This window comes from Sipha flava, unplaced genomic scaffold (genome assembly GCF_003268045.1).
Source record: "Sipha flava isolate LNK unplaced genomic scaffold, YSA_version1 290_pilon_pilon, whole genome shotgun sequence".
In the NCBI taxonomy this organism is placed as follows: Eukaryota; Metazoa; Arthropoda; class Insecta; order Hemiptera; family Aphididae; genus Sipha; species Sipha flava.
The window spans coordinates 67061-91144 of NW_020272961.1; the positions used below are offsets into that span (position 1 = coordinate 67061).

At 28.2% G+C, this 24084-nt stretch overlaps 5 protein-coding genes across 5 annotated transcripts; 2 read left to right on the top strand and 3 right to left on the bottom strand.

The window, feature by feature from the left end:
• Positions 1–5687: 5687 nt before the first annotated feature.
• Positions 5688–6654, top strand: LOC112685761 (pre-mRNA-splicing factor 38). The gene has a single exon (XM_025557735.1). It carries the CDS (start codon positions 5787–5789, stop codon positions 6606–6608), a length of 822 nt encoding a protein of 273 aa, XP_025413520.1. The 5' UTR covers positions 5688–5786; the 3' UTR covers positions 6609–6654.
• On the bottom strand, positions 6617–8170 carry LOC112685760 (pyridine nucleotide-disulfide oxidoreductase domain-containing protein 1). Its single transcript, XM_025557734.1, has one exon. The coding sequence runs from the start codon at positions 8055–8057 to the stop codon at positions 6675–6677; it is 1383 nt and encodes a 460-aa protein (XP_025413519.1). The 5' UTR covers positions 8058–8170; the 3' UTR covers positions 6617–6674.
• A 1391-nt stretch (positions 8171–9561) lies between these two features.
• Positions 9562–12530, bottom strand: LOC112685770 (protein SAND). Its single transcript, XM_025557753.1, has 8 exons — positions 12160–12530; positions 11596–11818; positions 11333–11530; positions 11004–11247; positions 10765–10940; positions 10547–10667; positions 9860–10141; positions 9562–9781 (listed from the first exon to the last, which is right to left on the bottom strand). Exons 1-8 carry the CDS (start codon positions 12182–12184, stop codon positions 9641–9643), a joined length of 1410 nt encoding a protein of 469 aa, XP_025413538.1. The 5' UTR covers positions 12185–12530; the 3' UTR covers positions 9562–9640.
• A 136-nt stretch (positions 12531–12666) lies between these two features.
• LOC112685771 (homer protein homolog 2) lies at positions 12667–14790 on the top strand. Its single transcript, XM_025557754.1, has 8 exons — positions 12667–12946; positions 13057–13213; positions 13270–13401; positions 13497–13778; positions 13850–13971; positions 14034–14215; positions 14310–14455; positions 14513–14790. The coding sequence occupies exons 1-8, from the start codon at positions 12915–12917 to the stop codon at positions 14696–14698; spliced, it is 1239 nt and encodes a 412-aa protein (XP_025413539.1). The 5' UTR covers positions 12667–12914; the 3' UTR covers positions 14699–14790.
• A 3510-nt stretch (positions 14791–18300) lies between these two features.
• On the bottom strand, positions 18301–20204 carry LOC112685766 (mediator of RNA polymerase II transcription subunit 20). The gene is made up of 5 exons (XM_025557744.1): positions 20039–20204; positions 19810–19952; positions 19479–19738; positions 19138–19248; positions 18301–18457 (listed from the first exon to the last, which is right to left on the bottom strand). The coding sequence occupies exons 1-5, from the start codon at positions 20050–20052 to the stop codon at positions 18338–18340; spliced, it is 648 nt and encodes a 215-aa protein (XP_025413529.1). The 5' UTR covers positions 20053–20204; the 3' UTR covers positions 18301–18337.
• Positions 20205–24084: the final 3880 nt, after the last annotated feature.

Genomic DNA, 24084 nt, shown 5'->3' on the forward strand with positions numbered 1-24084 from the left:
GGCATTGTAGTTATTTGTATTTACTTGAATCAACAAGTATTGTCTACGGGAAAATATCACCTAAATGAAATAAAACAAAAAAAAAAAAAATTTATGCATTTGATCTGAAAAAAACCGGAAATTTTCCATAAATTATCGTTACTAAAAATTATTATTTAGAAATATTATATGCATCGACTAATAAGATAAATAAGGCGTAATAAATGAATAAAGTGTTAAAAAATGAGCTAAGTGAGCTAAATGAGCTATTCGTCTACAAATCATAATTTAACGTACTTCGGTATTTGATGTGTACATGTCATTATGTGATTAATGACGATAACAATAAATTATTCGTCCGCGAGTTCAGAAATAATTTATATTATATTTGAACATTTTATTTACGCGCTCTCGGAGATTTTCGAAACCAAAAATACATACACGCCTCTTGGCAACGGAAAAACAACACGATCGCCGCTTTCGGAGAGGTGACACTTTAAAACCGTCAAGTGTTAATTTTTAATCGTATAACTTATGAGCGATTTTGATGCATTCGTAAGTCGACACGGTTGTATATAGGTAATAGCCAAAAAAATAAAAAATAAATAAAAACGTGCCTCGCATAAATAATTGTGCGGTCGACACGAGAAAATTACAATTTTTGTATTATTGTAGTACATGTCTTGTGATATGAATTCGTCGCCCACCATGTCGGTTGAGTGTAAGATTTCAAACGGCGGAAAACTCGTGAACGCGGGACCGGCGTTAAAATCTCCAGAACTCCCGAACGAAACGCTGCGCAGTTGTTGTTCGCCCGCCGCCGCGGACACGGCACTGGATCGTCCGTCCGCCGGAAGTCCAATGGCAACGTCGGGTTAACGCCGAAACGTTCGACTCGATCAAGAGCCAACTGAGGAGGAACATGTTTGGCCAGTGGGCCGCGGAACTCGGCTGCGCCACGTCGCCCGGCACGAACGACTTGGAGGCAAAGGCGGAAATCATACGAGACCATTACGAGACGCTGATGGCGATCGAAAAGCTCCCGTGGAGGTGCGCGACGTGCAAGCGCGTCGGCGACGGCAAACCTGACGGCGGTTCGACCGTGACCGCAGACGAACACCCTCCGTCGAGGTGGAAGAGGTTTAAAAAAGCGTTTGACCGCGCCTTTCGCCGGGCACCGAATTGATATCGGTTTTTTTTTTCACTAACCGGTGCGTTCCGTTCTCCTGCAGGATTATGACGTCCGATAAAACGTTTTATGTTAACTCGTCTGCAACGCAACACACCGTTCGCACACTGTACATCGTAACAGGTGCATTGCACATATCTGTACATTTACTTTTTTTCCTCCAACACACTTTATGTTTGATTTTCCGTTGTTTTTTTTTTTTTTAAATACAATTATTATTTTTACAAACCGTACGTGTTGTTCCATGTCGGTGCGCAATCGCTACGATTTGTCGACGCGCGACTCACGATATTTTGTTTCGCATTACCTGATAACGAGTAAGTTATGATGGCGGTTTAACAGTACACGATTTAATGCACGCTATTGGAATATGTTAATGAATCAAAAACCGTCGAGATGCCTATAATTATTTGTTGTAAGCCTAACAGAAATTGGTGTGTTGTACAGAGAAAATATTTATACCATAAAAAATTGGTCAAGTATACATAACATAAAACTTATGATAAAGTGTTAAAATAAAATTTAAAAAAGATTCCCTAAATCTCATCCCTATAACAAAATTTGTATAAATACTTTTAAATTGATAAGCGCGTATTGTTAATGTGTTATAAACTCTAAATCGAGTCAATCATATTTGCTTTGTATCAAATATACTCGAATATTATTTCCATGCACACTTATTATATAATAGGCATACTATAATATTATTAAATCGTGGGATGTCAACTCAATTATTTTTTATTGCAACGGGAAATAATATGAATGTGTGCGAATAAGCGAAAAATTTTTCCAAAAATGTAATTTGTATTTTCAACTTATTTTTAATAAAGGAAGTTGACATGGAATGATATTTTCATTGTCGACTGGAACCCTCCGCTTTGAGTATAGCGTAAAACTCTTACATACATTTCACATCAAAAATATGTTAGGCTATGTTAGGTTAGCTAGGTAAGTATATTATCAGTAGGGCCCGGATTTTAATGCAAAGTGTATATTTTTTTGGTTGATCATACACAATGCTCTCTAAGAACATAATTCGTTTCATGTTACAAGGGTTTCAAAACTATAAATTTTATTTTGCATTTTTTTTTTGCATATCACGACGTTTTTTCAGTTTTCAGAGCATTTTAAGTATTATTGGGTCATCTTGTTTGGTTTTTAATTCATTTTTGTTTGTTCGATATACTAAACAAGTTTAACTTATTCAAAATAAAATCAAAAGACAAATTATTTTCTTGATATTAAGTAGGTTTATTGGGTTTTTCCGTACACATGTTCAATCTTTATTTTACGTTTCAGTTTTTACCTTATCTTAATTTATTATAAACTATGGAACGCCACCAGTATTCGGTTGAATAACAAATAATCAGGCAGTTCGTTTTAAATCGCAGACGTTGCTCGTGTTACGTATGTTTGTGATTTTAATGTATTAAATAGTGAGTTAAATAATGCCTAAAATAAAATAATGTATGTATTTTTAAGGTAACTTTTTCATTTTTAAGGTTATTTCTGTGGTAAAATACATTTTTTTAAGGACTTTTTGATCACTATTTAGAGCATATTTGTATGGTTTAAAGTGCATTTAAATCCGGGTCCCTATTAACAGTTAAAAAAAAAAAATTTTAAAAATTGAGAAATTAATTATGATGAAAAATTATGTTAGAGGATTATAACTTAGATATATTTCGTTTCGCCTAATTTGGAGAAAAATGTATTTCAGTATTATTATACTAATACATCAATGATTTAGGTTTATTTAATGTTTCATTACAATCAATTACATGTAAACGCACTTTCATAAAATGCTTTTATTAATATACTGCAGGTACCATATTTCCCATACAGTTTTCAATAACAGCAATGCACGGTGAACCATGATGATATTTTTTCTGGAATTTTGTGACCGTTTGACATTTACAACTAGTATTTTACCATTATTTTTATTTATTACAAAAAAACTATATTTTTTCCATAGTTTGAAAACTCTACTCAGAAGCAAAATCCTGAAAACGAATTGAAATAATATTTCATCAAAACTAATGGTTAAACTATAATGGAAAGAAACCATTTTGATGTTGGTACACAATTGACATTGATAAAATACGGTATATATTATAAAATATGGAAATTAGTATACAACTTGAGGTTTACAACAAAGTGGTATAATTATTATTAAGCTATAATATTTTTAAAAAATTAAAACCGTTTTTAATGTCATGGCAGATAGTTTTTACTACAATTTTTTGATAAATTGGATTCGATAATGATATAATATTCATAATTTGTTAAAGTACCTATAGTATAAAAAACCATACCACCAATCATTTCAGGGGTGTATTTAGGGTGGTAATATGGGTGTTAGAACACCCCACCCTCATCGACCGTATTTTATGGTGTTTCACCAAATTGCAAACTTACTTTCAGTTTAATTTGAATACATTTGTAAACAACTTTTAGATTTTACATATAATGTCTTAATATAATAATTTATATAAACACATGGTATTTATTAATATAATACGGAGGGAAGTAGAGCACCCCACTTATCATAAGTCTATTCAATTTTAAAACAACCCGTTAAATGAATCCTGGATACGCCACTGAATCACTTTGATTTAAATTATTGAACCATTTAAATAATTCGAAACACATACTAACGAAAATATAGTTATACATTTTGTATCATACCAAAATTTTGCAGACTGTTTTTTTATTTCATCGTTTATGATTTTGTTTAAATAAGCAATATCTGACTTGGGTACTAGTGATACAGCTTCTACTGATTTGACTTTTTCTTTCCGCACGTTTGCAACATTATCAGCGTCAATTGTCTTATTTTTCTTCAAATCAATCGAATCTAATACTGAACAGTCAATCTGTATACTAGGCTGCAAAATAAAATGTCTGTTTTATTATTATTGTTTCTAAATGCATGTTGTGATAATTTTTTATGTGCCTATACGTACGATATGGACACGCTTTTTAGTTTTATATAGTATTACGAACTTACTTTCGAATTGAAAGATCTATTTTGTTGTTTTCCAATTAATCTTTTTTTTAAATATTGTCTGCGATCGGCAGTGTATTTCAACCACATATGGTAATATTTCTTCAAAGTGTTCTTTCTATAATAATTGACCGCTAATCTTATTTTTTTATCCGTTTCCATCAAGTACGTATTCGCTTATTTTAATATTATAGTAAGCTACTGTATATCTCAAAAATAATTGTTATGTCAATATACACATCTAAATTTTTAATTAAATTTTTTTGTTGATATCCATGTGTATTGCCAAGAGTAACCAGCGTAAAACAGAAACGGTTTTCATTATGCATTTTTGAATAAAAATAACCGATTTTAGGAAGCACTCAGTTGTTTATCCGACTATTATTTTGTGGCTCAAAATATATAAACAGCATAATCATTTAATTATATTTTTTTTAATATAATTACATAATAATATGAAACAACTGGAATAAATTATTTACAATTCAAACAATGGTAATATTAAAATTCATAAGTAAATATGTGTTACGAAATATGATGTTAGATAAAAATAGTATAGACCTACAAAACATGGGTAAGCTGTGAAAATGGATATGTCAAAACTTAAGAAATAGGTTCCTTATATTTTCAAATAGTATAATATTACCAATTTCTTAATAAATTTGTTTGCGTCAAGTTTATTTATTTACGTGTCTTGAATAGAACATACACTTCTTTTCCACGAACAATTACATGCAAATCCCATTTTTAATATCCAAATTTTGCTACATTAGGTGGACTGCACACTGAAGAAGCATTTTTCATTAAAAATACTTCTTGAAACGTGAAACCATACCATTTGAAAATCAATAGATATGCACTCCGAGTCCCATGAAATCAAAATTCTACATAGTTGCGCAACTTTTGTTTCATGAAACTTGTGATTTTGGTTTCAATGAAAAAGTTTCGTAAATTTTATTTAGAAGTTTTATTGAATATGCAAAAAATGTATCAAATAATTTACTAAGTAGACAATACGAGTCTCTGAATTGAATAGTCACTGATGACGTTGTTTACTATTATCGTGTTTTTGTTATATGTGGTCCAACTAACTGCACTAAACGGTGAGCAGTAACTTGAGATATTCTATGTAAACTTTGGAAGTTATTTTTATCTCTTTTTTACTTTTAATTTAAATCGGCGATTAATTCCTTAGCAACTGTATATCTTCTATGCTGTTTATATTTTAAAAGTGGATGTATCCTTTTTTGTCATGAAAACACCAATATAACATAAACACATCCCCATCATCAGACGATATTGTTGAAATTATACATTTTTGGTTTCATCGGTGTACGACGAATTTGAAATTGGTTTCTTCAATGTACAGGTCTATTAGACAATTATTTTGGTTTCTTTAGATTTTTGTAATTCATGGATAACAAATAAATTAACGATGAAATGTAGCAGGTGGTCACACTGTAATTCAATCTTTGCGATCTGTTATCTCTTGATATATTTTGTTTTAGCGGTGCGACTTCTGATACCATCACATCCGATGATAATTTACCGTCTTTATTTATTTATTACTTTTAATAACATCGTTAAAAATTTTTAGTTCGTGAAAAACAAATGGCCAATCGAACAGTAAAAGATGCTAAAACCATTCACGGGACAAATCCTCAGTATTTAATTGAAAAGATCATTCGGTCTCGTATTTACGACAATAAATTTTGGAAAGAAGAATGTTTCGCTTTATCAGCCGAATTATTGGTGGACAAAGCGATGTTGATGCGGTTCATCGGAGGAGTATTTGGTGGTAATATCAAACCTACACCTTTCTTGTGTTTAACGTTGAAGATGTTGCAAATACAACCGGAAAAAGACATTATTGTGGAGTTTATTAAAAATGAAGAGTTCAAATATGTTCGTGCACTTGGAGCTTTTTATATGCGATTGACTGGCTCGTCTGTAGATTGTTATAAATACCTGGAACCTTTGTTAGCTGACAGTCGAAAATTGAGACGACAAAATCGTGAGGGCAAGTTTGAACTCATATATATGGACGAATTTATTGATTCACTACTGAGAGAGGAACGTGTTTGTGATGTTATATTGCCACGTATACAAAGCAGACATGTACTCGAAGAAAATAACGAGTTGGAACCTAAAGTGTCCATACTTGAAGAAGACATTGAAGAAGGAGTCGAATCGTCTGATGAGGAAGAGCCAACAGAAAAACGTAGAGAAAAAGAACACAGAGAAAAACATTCTCCTGTAAAAGAAAAAAGAAGAGACAGAGAACGTGAAAAGAGAAATAGAGATAGAAATGAAAGGAACCGTAGAGACCGTGACCGAGGTGATAGAAGAGATAGAGACCGGCATAGAAGGAGCAGAAGTCATGATAGAGAACGATCAAGAAGACATAGATCTAGATCACCTTATAGGAAGTAAAAAAAAAAATTGTTCACTTGTAAATATATTATGTATTTTTTTAAATTCAAATAAATAATTTTGACTCTAATCAAAATAGTCTTCTATATCAATGTTAGGATCCAACAAATCGTCCATTAAATTAGTTACATCAATTTGGTTCAATATTAGGTTTTCACACATTTCTTCAAGATCAGAATCGCCAATTAGCATAGCTCCCACAACTCTTCCATTTGATATTACTAATTTAACATATTCTTGACCTTCTGTTACACGGACTAATAGCTCACAATGTTTTTTGTCTAGTCCTTGAGCATTAAATAAACCTAATAATATGACTTTAAATCCAAAAAATGAAGTTACATGTGTAAACAGTTCAAAACAAAAATCTTGTAATAATTTTTCATTTGCATACATAGAATGCATGCACTTGGCAGCATACATCCCCATTTGTCTCGCTTGAGTCCAGAGCCTCATTTGAAACCAATGTTTTGAAGTCCAGTTAACAGTACACACATCACCAGCTGCATAAATATTGGACAAATTTGTTTCCATTTTCCAATCGACTTTAATACCACCATCGTTGGCAATGTCAAAATATTGACCATCTTTAATTTCAAAAGTGTTGTTAGGTATCACTCCAGTAGCTGATACAATGAAATCACATTCGTATATTTTGCCATTTTCTAACTCTACTTTTACCAGGTCATTGTCCAGGGAATTTTTAGAAATGTTTTTTATTTCAGTCTTGTATTCGATAACAACATTCTTTCTGTCACTGTTTCCAAACATTGCACCGCAATGCCAGTCAGGGCCTAGTGCAGCTCCAGAACTAGTTTCTCCTCGATACCTAAATCTTTTCATTATTTTGTCACTCGTTTGTAGAATATTTAAATAGTTACCAAAAAATTCTGCAGCTCCAGCGTCCAGAAAATGTGAACTTATATGTTCATCTCTTATAATCCAAATAATTTCTATATCATTCAACTTGTGCACCAAATCAGTGGCAATGCCACCATTACCAACAATCAATACTCTCTTGGCTCGACCAAGGACTTTTTGAAAATACTCAACGGAGTGCGTATCACGCAATCCAATAACATAATCCTTATCAGCCAATAACTTTGGAACAGCACCTGTGCACAGACATAATTTTTTATACTTAATCTCACGACCGTTTAGAGTTTCAATAGTTTGTTCTGTTGAGTTGATTGCTATTATTTTGTCTATTATGTATTCTGTATTCTTGAAGCAATGAAGGTTTTGATCTTCAACATTGAAACCAGCTGCTATTTTTGTGTAGAATTTTACATCAGTAACCACTTTAACTGTTGGAGACTCCGAAATTAAAAGCACGGACTCTGTAGTGTACAATTTCAATGTTTCAACACAACTAATACCAGCTATACCACCACCTATCACTACAAAAGTTGCTTCAAATTGTCTATTTTTTTTGTCAGTGTGATCCATTGTGAAAACTATTCCGGTAATAATAATATACACTCACATTCATATTAAATTGGTATTCAAACTAATTTAAAATTTTTCTACTTGAACCATACGTTTTATTTCAAAAACACCAACAAAACAAACAATGATACTATATGATAACACTATCAATAATGGAGGAATATCAATATTTTGATCACTTCCTGATAAATTTTTATAGTTTAAATATGATACACAAAAATATTTAAATTTAATCACAGTCATACACACAGGGGTATGCGCTTGTTTAAGGGGCACATGAACGAAGTTAGATATAATAAAATTATTGATACAGAACTTTAACTACTTATAAATATACCAGAAATATAATTTATACGCGGTTCATCTAACATGAACATTACGAATTGGTTAGATCGTTTAGTACATAGTGGACGTTCAGAAAATATTTGAGATTTTTATAAATACTTACAACTTTTTGTTACTATTCCTGTTATCCAGTTACACTTGTGAAAGGCATTTTCAAAACTGACTGTTGTAAAATCAAAATTATGGTTAGTGATGACTTATAAGAGACTAGACGTATTAATGTTGATAAATAACAGTTCTGTTGAAACTGACACAGAGAATGTGATTGAAGAATTTTAAATCTTTATACCAGGAAAGAGAAAGCTTGAAATATAAAAATTACGTATAATTTAAATTTTAATTTGAATAAACTTATCTATAAAAAAAATGCTTTTTATTTTACAACAAAAAAAAAAAAAAAAATATGAAAAACTTCTTATTCTTTAATAAGAAGTAGTAACTAGAAGTTTGTAATGCAATATCATGATCATAAATCTTAAGGGCATTTATATCTTTGAGGAGTAGGGGCACATTGTATCAGCCACATACTATGCAAACAAAGACCTCTAAGAATGCACGCCTATGAATATAATTATTATTTATTAATCATTATAGTCAAAAGACTTATTTGTTGACTTATAACTTAAGGCATTTGAAATAAAATCTACCTACTTGTTAATTGTATTTCAACTATTTGATTAAAACGAAATTGATTAAACATTTTATGCTGAACATCGTAAGTTTTAAAAAAATTGTATAAATATCTAATCTCAAGAAAACTTCAACTTTAAAAGTTTGAAAAAAAAATCATATTACATTTTCTTACTCTCTGCATAATTGAGAAAATGTTATGACTGTCTACTTAATCTTAATACATCACATAGATATTTGTATGATTTTATGAATATACTAATGAAAATTACTGAAAAAATGTATGGATAAAAATAATATTTCTCATGGAAAAATGAGTAACATATTTTCTGTTAAATAAGAAATTTATACTTCTCAATTATTTTTTAAGTTATATTAACTGTTTAATGAAGTTTTTTTAATCATCAAAAACTTATATACAACATAAATTATTACAAAATCATGGGTAATAATACATTTTTAATTTTCTTAATATTTTCTATAGGACTTTGAAAATAAATCAAAATCAAAAAAGGTTTTGTTTCTTTTTTTATCCTTAAAAATAGTTTAATAAATAATTTATTATTATTATCACAAAATATAGACTCAAACAGCCTGAAATGGCAACATTAAAACATTGGGATATTAAATATAAATAACGAGTCTTCTTCTTTCTTCATCCACTGTGTCAGTTTGGTTACTGCATTTGTTGCACATTCTTTAGAAACCATTGGTTCAAAGCACATGTATAATTCAACTTCATCCGTAGCCTACAACATAAGTTAAAAATAATTAACCCAATTTTTCTACTACACCACATTATAATTATATATGAAGTATTTACATACCCAAGCAACTATAGTTTCAGACGTTAATTGTTGATAAATAACTTTCAAATTGCGTCCAGGGAAATTCATTTGACTAATTAATGAACAATACACTGACATAAGGTTTTGTTGCAGTGTATCAGTATTATATGGTAATGTAAATGGGGGGCACCAATGTTGAGACCGGTTTTTGATCTTGTACAGAAGATGCCTTAATCCAAGGATATTGGCTCGTGCTAAACTTAACGGTTGACGAATAATAGCATCATTAATTGCTTGAAGACAATCATTACGACGCATTTTCTATTAAAAATATTCAGATTATATTATTTTTTATGAAAATAATTAACTTAATCATCCAAAAATGTAATTTTGGTTGAATATATTTAAACAAAATGCTCAAGTACACAATATCAGATTTTTTTAAAATATAGATTTTAAACACAATACAATTTTAATAGATAAATTAAAATCAATAAATAATTGTCTAGAGTTGGTTAGAATTAACTAGAAATGATTATAATAATATCATGATTCATATTATTTGTTTGAGAACAAGTAAAAAAATAATTTAAGAATAATATTGAATGTTCAAACATAATTTTAAATGTATTTCGGACTTTTTCTTATATAGAGCATCATTATTTTTAATATGATATTTTGAATAACATGGTATATGAATAAAATATTATAAGAATACATACAAACCTCAGTAATTTTTCTTTTTGCTTCAGAAAGAGTAAAAAAAAGGTCATGATCAATAGTCAATAGAACAAGACATGCTTGACAATCTTCAGCTAAATATGAGATGTGAGCATGCATATAACCACTAAAAAATAAAAAATAAAATAAATAAAAATTTGCAATTTTATTCATTGTAAGATAAGAAATCAAATAAATATACTAATTTAGTAGAAATAAGTCACCTAGAATCAAATGTAGGTAAACATATAGGTGTCCAACTTTCTGCCGTCTTAAAAGATTCAGTTGAATTGATAAGATTCAAAATTAAATGAATATCAGAAACTTGCAAAGAATATTTTTTCATACGTACAATTGAAATTATGTGTTTTTGAGCAATTAATAAACCAAATACTAAATTCTAAAACATTAAAACAAATTAATGTTGAATATATTCAAGTTTTAAAAATAATAATTTTATTACTTTTATTTTACTGCATTCTGTTAAAATAGTTTGTGTTATTTTATCTCTGCTATTAGATGGCATTTGAAGACAACTAATGGAGTCTAATAAAAACCCTGGATCATTTTCGGTAAAAGTTATAAGCTTGTCAATGAGTCTTTCAGATCCGCTCATTAATCGCCGCAAATCAAAATTAGTTCTATTGAGAAAGATTTTTTTTAACTGAGTTAGGGTCAGCGTACTGATTATATTATTATACACATATCTGCAAGCAAAGAATAATATTAATGATATTTATTTTAATTAGCTTTTTCAATGAAAAGATTTGTTTGCGGTACATTATAAATTACATTAGTTGTTTTTTAATTTGATCATAAGGTTCAGAACGTTGAGATACACCAACTAATATGATTGGATCTTTGTTCACAAATACTATTCGAGTACGACCACAACAAATTGATTGTAGTGTATCATTTGAATCTTGAGTCACTGACATTAATGCCAACATTAGACCAAAAAGAGAAGCCAACTGATTTTCATTTCCAAACCTAAATTTTAAAGATTTATAAATAAATATACTAATACTAATGTCTAGTAATTGTGTAATATTTACCGTGTGTATATTGGTTTACCAGCTGTACTAAGAACAAATATATGCTTATTGTGCCCCTTTAATTGATCAAATAAATTTTCATATGAATTTGATTGTTCTGAACTGCTAGGTAAAGGTTTATTTTCAGAAATAGATTTATTAACTTCTGATTCTTCTATTGCAATATTATTTACATCAGATACCAATATGCTAATGTCAGTTTCTTGGGCTTCCTCCATATTTTCTATAAAAATAAAAGAATATAAGATATTAACTGCAGAGAGCATTGTTCATGAAATGTAAAAGATAATACTTAAAGTTAACATATTTTGAATTATTGCTCAAAGCAACTTCAGAAAAAATCTGATAATAAGAGAGTATAATTGAAGTAAACTTGTTAAATGAAAACCAAAAACCTAATAATAAGTTTAACAAATGTCAATGAATCCTTAGAAGCTAACTAGTGCGATTTTTCATGAAAATTGAACTAAGATTCCTTACAATACAAATAAATGATTGTTCGGAAATGTTATAAATTTTAAAATTATGTACTTATAAGTGAACAGACTTTTAATTTTTACACACCTGAATACTCTTCAGAAGAAATCATCAAATAACAGCGACGGCTTACGGATACATTTTAGTATCAAAGTTAGGTTTAACTCGACAAAGCAGTAAATATTCAGTTTGTAAAGTAAAATACAAATTTGAAAATAATATCAGAAACTTTCCAAATAAAACTCGTAACACCACTGCCGAGTGTGGATACTTGTTCAAAATGAACCGTAAGTCGGAAGTAAGTAAGCTACAGAGCACCGGGATTTGATCGTGGAAATATTTATGAACGTGGAAGCTATAATTTTTTCGAATTAAATAATTCGAAAAACAAAACAAGTCGTCAATGAACAACGGCGATGCAATTTCAGAATGATAACGGGAGTTAGTGACAAACTGACGGCCGAAGACTCTGTGATAATTATTGAATTGATAACAAACAGACGGTCGGTCGCGCATGCGTGAAAGGGCGTTGGTCTAAGATGCGCACGCGCACTTTCCGGTTAATTTATTTCCTTATCAAAAACGCATATTCATCAAAATTGATTGATAAACAAATATTTAAGCCCGTGAACTGCTGTGCGGAACCGCTGCTGTACAGCTCGTCATCCATTTGGGTATCAGTTACAACGCATACGCGGATATCAGAACAGATTTTCCATACAATTTAACTGTATCCCGTGTGCGGATACCAGTCGCCGTCATTGCCGCCGCTGCTATACCTTAAAGCGGAATCGGTGTCCGAGCTAGACGAAGTGGTTTCAAAGTCCCCGCATTACACATCAATGGCTATGACTTCGGGCAAGGATAATATGGGGTAAATGTTACTTTAATTAATAATAGTTAACCAGTGGTTGCTGTTCGGCATCGTTTGCCCTACCGTTTGTGGCTAATGATTATATTATTGTTATTGTTATCGTTTGACAGGGAGCAACCTATATTCACTTGCAAAGCCCACGTATTCCATATAGATCCCAAGACAAAGAAATCATGGATATCCGCATCTACTGTGGCCGTCAACGTTTCCTTTTTTTTCGATTCCCATCGGGCACTTTTTCGGATTATCAGTGTTGAAGGAAGCAAAGTATGTATTTCAATAGTGCTGTTCTGATCAAAATTCTTAATTATTGTAAATTTTAGGCGGTCGTAAACAGCACGATTACCCCCAACATGTCCTTTACAAAAACTTCACAGAAATTTGGACAATGGACCGACACTAGAGCCAACACAGTGTATGGTCTTGGATTTTCATCTGAACAGGAACTAAACAAAGTTTGTACTGTTGCACGTTAATTTGCTTTTCTGTATTTTATTTGTGTCAATTTATTATTTATCAAATAATTTGCAATAATTTAATTTTCTATTAGTTCATTCACAAATTTGAAGAAGTTAAAGAAAAAACACGACAATGTCCAGCCAGTGGTCCACAGCCGATTCAACCAAATTACATGAGCTCAACTACACCTATTACAAGTGCAAATGCTAGTCCTGTAACTACACGTATAAGTCAATCATCTGACGGTCAAAGCATAATTGAACCACCCAATATGACACCTACAGAACCAAATACTACACCCGAAGATACTAATTCAACTGAACAAATGATTAATCAGATGTCTAAGAATATGATAATATCTAATGCTAATCACGTAATTAGATATTTAATTTAATATTTTTCTTTATACAATATTATTACGTATAATTTATGTTTCAAATTTAGGTTGGAGAAAGTCCAAAACATCAAGTAAGCAACGATGGCCGTTTGATTGGAGGTGGAAATTCTATGTCTGAATCACAATTAAAATATGAAAATGAAAGATTAAAATTAGCTTTAACGCACAGGTAAAATAATATTTCTTCCATAGTTAAATTCAACTGTTAAATTTTTTTTCTTTTATTTATAGCTCAGCAAATGCAAAAAAATGGGAAATTGAATTACAAACTTTAAAAAACAATAATTTAAGATTGACAAATGCATTACAAGAGAGCACAGCTAATGTAGATGAATGGAAACGTCAATTACAATCTTATAAAGAGGAAAATCAAAGATTGAAAAATAGATATCTTGATGGGGAAGTAGCCAAAGGTAAATTTTTTAATTTTTTTTATCATATACATATTTATATTACTGTTACAAGTAATTTATATAATTGAACAATTTTAAAATAATTATTCTTAAGGAGGATCGGAAGTTGCTTCAGAACTAAAGAATGAATTAACTAGTCTTCGCTTAAAAGTTGAAAATTTGGATGGCGAATTAAAGATTAAAAATGAAGAAATTCAAAAGTTGACAATGAATAAAATGCCACTTGAAGAAAAATGCAAAGTTATTAATAATCATAATTATACATTGACTGTTTATTAAATAACAAACTATTTATAGGTACTCAGTCAAGAAAATGCTGAACTTCAAGCTGCAGTCAGCCTAGCCCAAGCACAGTTGGAAACAGCTTTAGCAGCACAAGAATCACAACGACGTGTAATAGATACATTGAACAATAGTCTGTTTGTGCGTATACAAGAATTGGCTGCAATTCACAGAGAAATGACTACCGCTATACAAACCTAAGGTACAAAATGTGAACAGTTTGATTAAAAAAATAACTATAGATGGTGATTTCAAATTTAATTTTATAATGTCATATTATGGTAATGAATAGTATTTTTAATCCAAGAAATTATTGTATAATAACTACAAGAAATAAAATTATGATTGAGGTATACAAAATAAAAAGACAGATTTGTCTAGATTATATATGTACATAAATAAGATAATTACTTACCAATATTTTGCATATTTATAACTTGCCTATTGAATCTTATGTAAATTTTTTATTTATTAGGGTTACTAATTTAATAAATTATATGCATTGATTTGTAAAAAAAATGATCAATTAGTATATTTATAATGAAATGGCTGAAATGTAAATACTTAATAATTAACAGATAATAAAACTTTAATGATTGTTATCAGTTCCTTTTCAGCTATCATATTCAAAATTGATATGAATAATTAGTTAGTATTAATTATGTGCTACTCAAGTATCATTTGTGCAATGTATTTATTGTTTTATATTTTATTCAATAAGTTTCAAGAGCTTGTCTATTTACTTGGTCTAATATTTTAAAAAAAATTGCAAATAATTTATTTATTTTTACAATTTAATTTATTATTGTCTTAGGCATGGACTGTTTTTTAAAAGTTTATTCATTTGATTCCATTGTAATTAATGTATTCCATTTAAACTTTTTTTATTGTGGTTGTATGCTCAGATTTTAAGTAATTTATTCAATTAAAATAATTTTTTAAATATAATAAAAGTAGCTAATTCTTTTTAAGTTAATGTGACTAAAATGTCAATAATTTTTACTACATTCATTTATCACCTATCTTTTCTTTCATATAAATTAAATAAATATGTGTACATTTTGATAAACATTTCAGATTATTTCATCTGGTAAATATATATCTAGTATATGAATTATTTATCAGTAAACTTGATTTTTTTAAATTTAAAATTAACTAAGTATATTTAAGAAGTTTTCTTTATTCTTCAATTAATCTAATTTATTTTTAAATTTCTATTTCTTTAAAAAAAATGTTTTCATTTATTGTTTACAAATAAATTAAACCATTAGTATTATAAAACTACTTAATACATTTATACAATTTTAGATTTTAATAGAGTAAAAAAACCATTATTAGTTTTACAATACATTCCTCCTAGATTATATTACATTTTGGAGCTTTAAACATGACCATAACATTTTATGTTACGCCCATACAGATAAGAAAATAAAAACAGATTTTTCTTTAAACATATCAATTGTTCTAATTTTCGAGAAATTGTGAAAATGGCTACAGTTTATTTTCAGTGAAAAGTGAATCCGTTCTTAATAAAATGTTGATCAATATTTGGTTTACCAGAACTCTGCTCAGAATTGTTTTTTGAATATCAGCAAAGGAATATTCTTTATTGAGCAGAAATTATTAAAATACACCATTATATTGTGTCCCAATACCCTAAAACGCAATTCAAATTTCTTGTTGAACAAACAGAAAATAAAGCAAGAGATGGGTGCTTAATATAAAAATAATTTATTGTTCATTTTATTTTGTATTAACTATATGAACCTGTTTCACTATCTCATTTTATCATAAACAAATTAAAAAATATTTAAACTATTATTCTATAAATTAATACTTTAATATTATGATAACGGTTGATTATAAAAATAATACTTATACCATGTTAATAATTCATACATTATTTGTATTTAATTAATAGTAAATATTATTTGCGAGTTGAATGGTTGTAACCAAAAACATTTAGAAAACATAATGTTTGAATAAATATTTTTATTCTTTGTACATTTCCAGTAGCATTAGTATTTTTGTGTATAATTTTAATTTCAAATGTTTGTGAATAAAAATGGTGATCTACTACTTAATTTAAATATTTATTTTTTATTATAACCTCCAAAAAGGCTGACAAGTATATGCTATGAAATAGTGAATTTATAATAAAAATTCAACTAATATTTGTGATAAAGGTGTATTGAAAGTTGTACGGAGCCACAAATTATGTAATAAGTAGAGATTTATTTATTATTATTTTTAAATCTGAATATTGTCAATTTATTTAGTATAAATCTGTTGATGTTCTTATTATACTTTGTAAATGTATTTATCACTTACATAATTTTTTTTTTTCCAAAATGTTATATGCTAGTCTATCTCAAATTATTTTAAATATACAACATTTACAAGTCATTATATTTTATGCCATTAAGCTTTTTGTTAAAATCTTAAGTTAAAATCAAGACAAAATAATTATTTTAATTTGTATGTGCCAACTATACCTGTTGTTTTAATGTATACTTGTTCATTATATTTAATAATTCCTACTTATTCATGTATTTATTATTAAATATTTTTAATTAAGCTTAAGTCTGTTTAATACATTTATTTGTACAACAGTTGTACAATTTTAGTTGATTGAATTAAATTGAATCTTATATTTATTTAAATTTGTATTTTATTAGTAAGTAATTATGTCAAAGAGTTAAATAAATAAAAATTTAATTAAGTATATTAAAAAAAAACTTATGTAATATAAGTAATATATTACATTATTTTTCTATTATAATAATTATATTGGCTTAAAAATAATTTTAAATAATTATTGATGTCTCCCAATTCTTCTTTACTTTATATTTTGACTTCTGACATACCTAATGCAGGCCAATAACAGTACTTTATTATCAAAATTTTCCGATATGTCAGTCATATTAGCTTCTAATAATAACCTTCATCTGAACTCAAATCAAATCTAAAATCATCTAAAACAAGTAGTAGGTAGAGCAAATAATTAACATATAAGTCATTGCAAGTAAACATCACTTTTAGCTTCCCTCTTAAATTAAATAATAAAGAAATACCTTTAAAACCATGTATAAAATACTCAGGTATTACTTAATATAAAATATTGACATGGTCTAACCATAGAAAAGAAAAATGCGAGCAATTAAATACACACTTCACTTACAATGATCTATTTAAAATCAAAAATTAGTCTTAAAAACCAAAATGTACAAAACTGTCCTTATGCATATATGGTTTTATGATCATTAAATTTGGATCCCTGCTCAACTCTCAAATCCAATCCAAGTTTATTAGACAATTTCTTTATGACTTGTTACAAGTGCTCCCTGGTACATAGCAGTTACTGTTCTGCACAGACTTAATTAAAATACCTAGTTAATGAACTTGCAAAAAACCATTATAAAATATTCCATTACAAATTAAATGTCTCTACAAATCCTCCCATAAATAATATGCATTTCTACATATTTCCTCAATACATAAACCAACAACTCAAAAGAAATTGGTCAAAATATTTACTTAAAAAAAAAAAATTATTTTCATTAAAAAGTAAATATTGTTCAGAAGTTCTATTGATGCATATTTCCCACTTAATGTAATTCATGTTTAACTCTTCTACATTATTTTTCTACTCTATCACTACTATTTAAATTTATAAAATATATATTGTTTTATTATTTTATTTACTATAATTGATTATTTTATTAAAACTAAAAAAAAAAAAAAAAAAAAAATGATTGTTAATAAAAATATAACATTTTCGTTTTCAAAAACCACAAAATATTGAATTTTTCACAATATTATAGAATAATAAGAGTTTATTTAAGTCGTATTGGTATTATTATACTGTTGTAATACTCCGGTAGCTTTTTTGTATATGGTAATGTGATCTAAATATTGTTGAATGGTATCCAGTGGTTGAAATATATCATTTGTACGATTCTGAAAAAATACACAGTATAATATTACTCATTTAACTAAAAAAAAAAAAAAATTATATGATATTAGTTTAATTTTAAAATTTATACAACTTTAGGTATTCTAACAAAATAAATATAAAAGGTAGTAATTAATTTCATTATGAGATCTAAGGTTTTGTAAATCATTAAATATATTTTAGTAGTGGTGACTTAATCTTTTATTTATCAATATAAAAATAAACCAATTAAGTTTGTATAGTTTCATACTATGCTCTTCAGTGAAATGAAAATCAGGAGTATTGTAGTTAAGCAAGTCATATCTAGAAATGTCACCCTAATTCTCCTTGAACCTATCATTTATGTATACTCAATTTTTTATTAAAATCCATATTTTTTTATGAATTTACTCAAGAAAAATCACTTACTGTTATATCAATAATGCATATAAGAGTAACTTGGTAAAATTGTTAACTATTATTAACTTTAATTAATTTTCTGCTTAAAATGAATTAATAATTTTTTTGAATATCTAAATTATTTTAAGTTATGACTAAAATTTATAAATTTACAATTGGTTTTGTTTCTTCAATAAATAATATTTTATCTAAAAATACTTTTTATTAATCTTATTAATTAATTTAAATTATTAGATAGATTTTTAAACATATGGAAAAAAAAATTAACTCATAAAATTATAATTACTTGAAAATAATGTGGAGGAACATTTGACACACATGATCCTAAAAATCCTTGTAGAAATTCTCGTAACATATCCCAACACAAGCCAAATACGACACAAGGCCTGTACTCTGCCTATAAATAAACGTTGAAGAATTTTAAAATAAAAAATTATGAAAAAATAAATATTACTATATATAATTCTATAATTATATATAGTAATATATATTTTTAAATACTAAAAAAACAAAAAAAAATTGAACTTTATTAGCTTTTAAAATTCTACAAGCTAAATGAAATAAAATAACTATTTTAATAGAGTTATATAATATTATAATAAAAAACTAATCATCCTCAATTCTTACCTCTACAATGATGCCCTTGACATTGTGATTGATATTTATTGCACCAATTTTAATGACAAAATCATTCAGCTCAAATCGAGGACCCCTTATTTCAACTTTGGATTTTTTGGAAGTGTACACAGAAGACATCTTCATCAAAAGCAAATCAAACAACCCATCTGCCACAACAGGCACTGTTTTTCCATTACCGTTATCGAGAATGGCAAACACCGATGCCGGTTGTTCCGAATTATGAAACACGTGTAACGTTCGCTGGGTACCTAGAAGGAAATGATTTTCAAAATTAATAAGTGTATCGGATCGACATAAATATTTCATAAATAATCATCACCTAATTGCGGTATGGACGCGTAAGTTTCGCAATCGACGAGAAACGTACCACATTGTTTGGCACCAAGTGCATTCACCCTTTTTGTAAGAAATTCAATTATCTGGGCGCCAGTGCGATTTTCTTTCATAGGGAATTGTTGCAATCTATGTAAACAGAAAGAGAACAAAATATTAAACCGTTGGTCACTGTTAAATAGTAAGATAAATGGTAAACAATTAGATATACAAACATTGTGACGCCCATGTTTGCTCGTTGAATCAACTCCCAGAAAAAATACGAACAGTTGTGTTTTTGTATCGTTACATGTTACAAAAGCGAAAATAGTTAAATCAAATCCGCAACGCGAATAACGAAACGTTTTCAACAGTCGGTTTTTTCAATCAATAAACATTGCTTATCAGTTATCATCGTCTGTTATCACTTAAATTGTTTATATTTACGAAAAACAAAATTGACAGCATGAACCGTTTTTAAAAGAAAAAATAAACTATACCTAGGTACTTCTAACGAACTGTAGACATATCACATAACTAGAGATCGGATCTTTAGGTTTTTACATATTTTTATTAGCTTTATGCAGATTTACGAGGATAAAAAATCTATCCATCATAGAGTTCGTAGGAAAATATTTATTTTGTATATTTTAGCATATTTTGGACATTAGAGAATATTTAGCCTATTTTTCATACTTTTGAATATATTCAATTATTGTTTACAAAAAAGTATATTTTATTAATTTCTCGAGTTGTGATTTTTCTAGGAAAAAAAAATTTGATTGTTATATTTATATTCCTATGTACGAAACTGTTATTCATTTTTCCATTTAAATAATTTATCTTTTACCAAGGAATGGTGCCTAAAAGTTGTTCATTGTTTTTATTTAACTATTTTGTTTTTTATATATAATTTTATTGGTAATCGGTTAAAATATCCAAGGACAAAATATCCAAATTTATCCGTTTTTCTAAAAATTAGTATCAAATTATTTAATTGACTTGTTGGTAGCAATATCACAGCTACTTTTGATTATGACCGTTATGGGTATTGTTAAATTGAGATATCATTCCGTTTTGACTTCTAGTTTTTACTGTTGAGTTTGATAAATTTCCCAGTAACAGTAAATTGAACGAATATTTAAACGTTAATAAGTCGCAAACGGATTACTGAAATTAAATTCTGTAAACGTTAAAATTATTTTTTTCAGTATGTTTATAAATTTTCGCTATCGAAAATAGGTATTGCCATTTGAAAATCGAAAGTTGATAGTGTTTTATCAAATAAGGGAGGAAGTTAAAATTATCAAAATTGTAACACAGTGTAAAATAGTAAAACCTAGAAAGTTTAAAAAAAAATTATTTTAAAATTCCTAATACTTCCCGAGATATTAACTGGTTCACGATAAAAAAAATTACCCTGTATTTTGTGATATAATGATTAACGTAATTTATTATACTTTTAGTAATATATAGTGTATATAGGTTGAATTAATTTTATGAGCTAATTTTTATAATTTAATATTTAAGCTAATATTTTCAGAAAATTTAGGTTTTTTTTATGTTTAAATAATTTGATATTTGAGCTAGTTCTATTAGAAAGTAATGTACTAATTTTCGGGAAAACGAATAAATTTGGATATTTTGACCTAGATTCAATTTTATTATATTTATGTATGAAATGTTTTAAATTTTTATATTTAAATAATTAACCTGTTACCAAAGGAATAGCCCATAACAGTAATTTATTGTTTTTATTGAACTATTTAAGAAAAAAAATCATATTATCGCATATTTACATATTTAAGGAATATTTAGAAAATATTTTAAGGTTTTTTTAGAGCATACTAGCATCATATTTTATGCTTTTAAGAACCTAAAAATCCGATCTTTACACATAACACTATAATAAATTGTTTGTAAAATATAAATCTGTATATACCTACGTATGACAAATGTATAGATGAGTTGCCAATAGAAAGAATGTTGGTAAGTAAAATAGATTTATTCTTAATTTGTAATTGTACTGAGTGACCTTTTACAGTAGAAACCGTTAACCATACTCAGTCCAAGGTGATTTCGACTACTGGTATTTGTACTATGATGTAGTCAATAGTAGTGACTTCAAAATGTCTTCTTGTATAGAAGAACAAAATCGTGAAATTTTTGTGCATTTTTCAATGTTTTTTTTTTAATTTTTAGGATATTTAAGGGAATTCATTAACTTGTTTTATTGATGTTTGATTTAATTAATATCAAATTAAAATATTAAAATTTCAGTTTTTTTTTGCATTAAATGTTAAGATTCTTTTAGATCGTTTTATAAATGATAAATTATATACCTAATAAAAGGTTAGGGTGAACACTAACAATTAATATTATTGTTCTCAACTGAAAAATATTTATGATGAACTTTAAGAATTCCGTAATCTTTCTCGAACCTAGTAACGTATTTAAGGGTTTTTGAGTGTCCCTTGCAGCAAATTCCTAGGAGAATATTGATTTTAACGAGCCTTTCACTTTTCAATAAAATTACATTTCTCATCAGGGGTAAAATAAATTTATCTTTACCTTCCATAATGATGGAAAATAATATTGTAACAAGAATCACACTACTTTTTATACTAGTTATATTTTTCTAAATATTTAAACATGGCGATTAAAATTTTTTTTTTCGATCTCAAAGATTAGTAGGTTGTTGAATGTCATCCTCATAACTATTCACGGGCGGTACTGGTTTGCGCACAAATATCAAAAAGACAACTTGTTTGGGCACAAAACTACCCCTCGTTTGGGAACAGCCGAGTCATAATCATAGACATGGTTTGCGCAAAGTTATCTTTTAGACTTTAATAGTTTAATACCTTGCATATTAATATTTCTTTATTATTAAAGTACTTGCATACATTTTCCTTCCCTCTTAACAGACTTAGGACTGTCTATGAATGTATTTATATATGTGGTTAAAAATGTATGTTGATTGCTTATTAATAATTGTAATAAATAATATTTAATACTTGTTCAAGTTAAAAATGCATGTTAATTTTAATTTTAATATAATATGATTGGTATATATACGTATAGGATAATATATACGTGTCTATTTTTTTGCAATAAAAGTTTCCCATTATTTGAATGTATTTAATTTGGTCTATTTCGTCAGATGTATATTTTGTTTATTAGTTTATGCGATGTTCAACTGATTCTATTGACTCCTTACGGAGATAATTATTTATATTATTGTTGATTGATGTTATTTTTAATTCTGTTTCGCTTTGTATTTTAAGAATTACGCTTATTAACCTGGTGTATGTGGGGATGTGGAGGGTAAAATTGTTGGTTAAAATGTCTATGAAATGCTTCTACACCGTTCGTAGTTCGAGGTTCGTCTTTTCGATGTCGTAGGATTAAATTTTGAATCGGGAAATATATATGTTTCAAGAAAGTAGTTGGAAATGAAAAATCTGACGTTGGGCAATCTGATATTAATTGTGTAAAGGCATCTTTTACTTCTTCTGGAGGTAAATACGGCAAACTAAAAAAATTTTTAAGCCAATTACCAATATAGGAATTTTTGTTATTATACTCAAGTAATAATTGTTTGTTACATTGAATGTGCCGAAACTAACTTTGAGCTAAATGAAAAGTACAAGCCACAATTTTACAATCGGGATAAAGATTTAGTAAAGCATTGTGTGCGGATATCTCAAAATCTACATGGAACTCTTTAATATTTACTTCTTGGTTAAGCGTATAAACACAAAGATCCTGAATTCTTATCCACATTGTATTATACGTTGAAATTGACTTACTCTTCAAAAAAATATTATTTTCGTGTGCGCAAACCAGTTGTATATTTAACATAACCGTGTGCACAAACAAGTTCCGATTTTTCAGGTACAAATTATGAATTGTGCGCAAATAAGTTGCAGCCCTATTCACAAGTACTCAAGCATATCGTACTAGATTCCCTGGAAGGCGTGCTGGTAACCTTAAATTCCTTTAAAATTATTAAATGGACAGATTTTGACATTCACCTTACCTACTCTTTCTAATTCCTTTAAATGTTCCTCCTCGCTTCATTCGTCAACACACCACTTTTAATTTACCAACCTCCTCCACTAATTATGGTTTAAACGAACCGCTTCGTCGTTGTCTGATTATTGCCAATTATAACCCCTCCTTTTCACTCTCTTAAAAATCTACCAAATATTTTTTCCACTGCATATCACACTAGTATTATAATTATTGGATAAATATAAATTATAAATTGAACACATGT

What these genes read in the sequence shown, in the direction of transcription:
- LOC112685761 (XM_025557735.1), top strand. Translation starts at nt 5,787, where the DNA reads ATGGCCAATCGAACAGTAAAAGATGCTAAAACCATTCACGGGACAAAT.
- LOC112685760 (XM_025557734.1), bottom strand. Translation starts at nt 8,057, where the DNA reads ATGGATCACACTGACAAAAAAAATAGACAATTTGAAGCAACTTTTGTA.
- LOC112685770 (XM_025557753.1), bottom strand. Translation starts at nt 12,184, where the DNA reads ATGATTTCTTCTGAAGAGTATTCAG. An exon ending in CAGAATGCAGTAAAATAAAA is followed by an intron (nt 10,941 to 11,003) that starts GTAATAAAATTA and finishes TTAATGTTTTAG; the next exon opens with AATTTAGTATTTGGTTTATT. An exon ending in CAAAAAGAAAAATTACTGAG is followed by an intron (nt 10,142 to 10,546) that starts GTTTGTATGTAT and finishes TATTTTTAATAG; the next exon opens with AAAATGCGTCGTAATGATTG.
- LOC112685771 (XM_025557754.1), top strand. Translation starts at nt 12,915, where the DNA reads ATGGCTATGACTTCGGGCAAGGATAATATGGG. An exon ending in TGATGGGGAAGTAGCCAAAG is followed by an intron (nt 14,216 to 14,309) that starts GTAAATTTTTTA and finishes ATTATTCTTAAG; the next exon opens with GAGGATCGGAAGTTGCTTCA. An exon ending in CACTTGAAGAAAAATGCAAA is followed by an intron (nt 14,456 to 14,512) that starts GTTATTAATAAT and finishes AACTATTTATAG; the next exon opens with GTACTCAGTCAAGAAAATGC.
- LOC112685766 (XM_025557744.1), bottom strand. An exon ending in TCAAGGGCATCATTGTAGAG is followed by an intron (nt 19,249 to 19,478) that starts GTAAGAATTGAG and finishes GTTTATTTATAG; the next exon opens with GCAGAGTACAGGCCTTGTGT. An exon ending in TTCCTCCACATTATTTTCAA is followed by an intron (nt 18,458 to 19,137) that starts GTAATTATAATT and finishes GTATTTTTTCAG; the next exon opens with AATCGTACAAATGATATATT.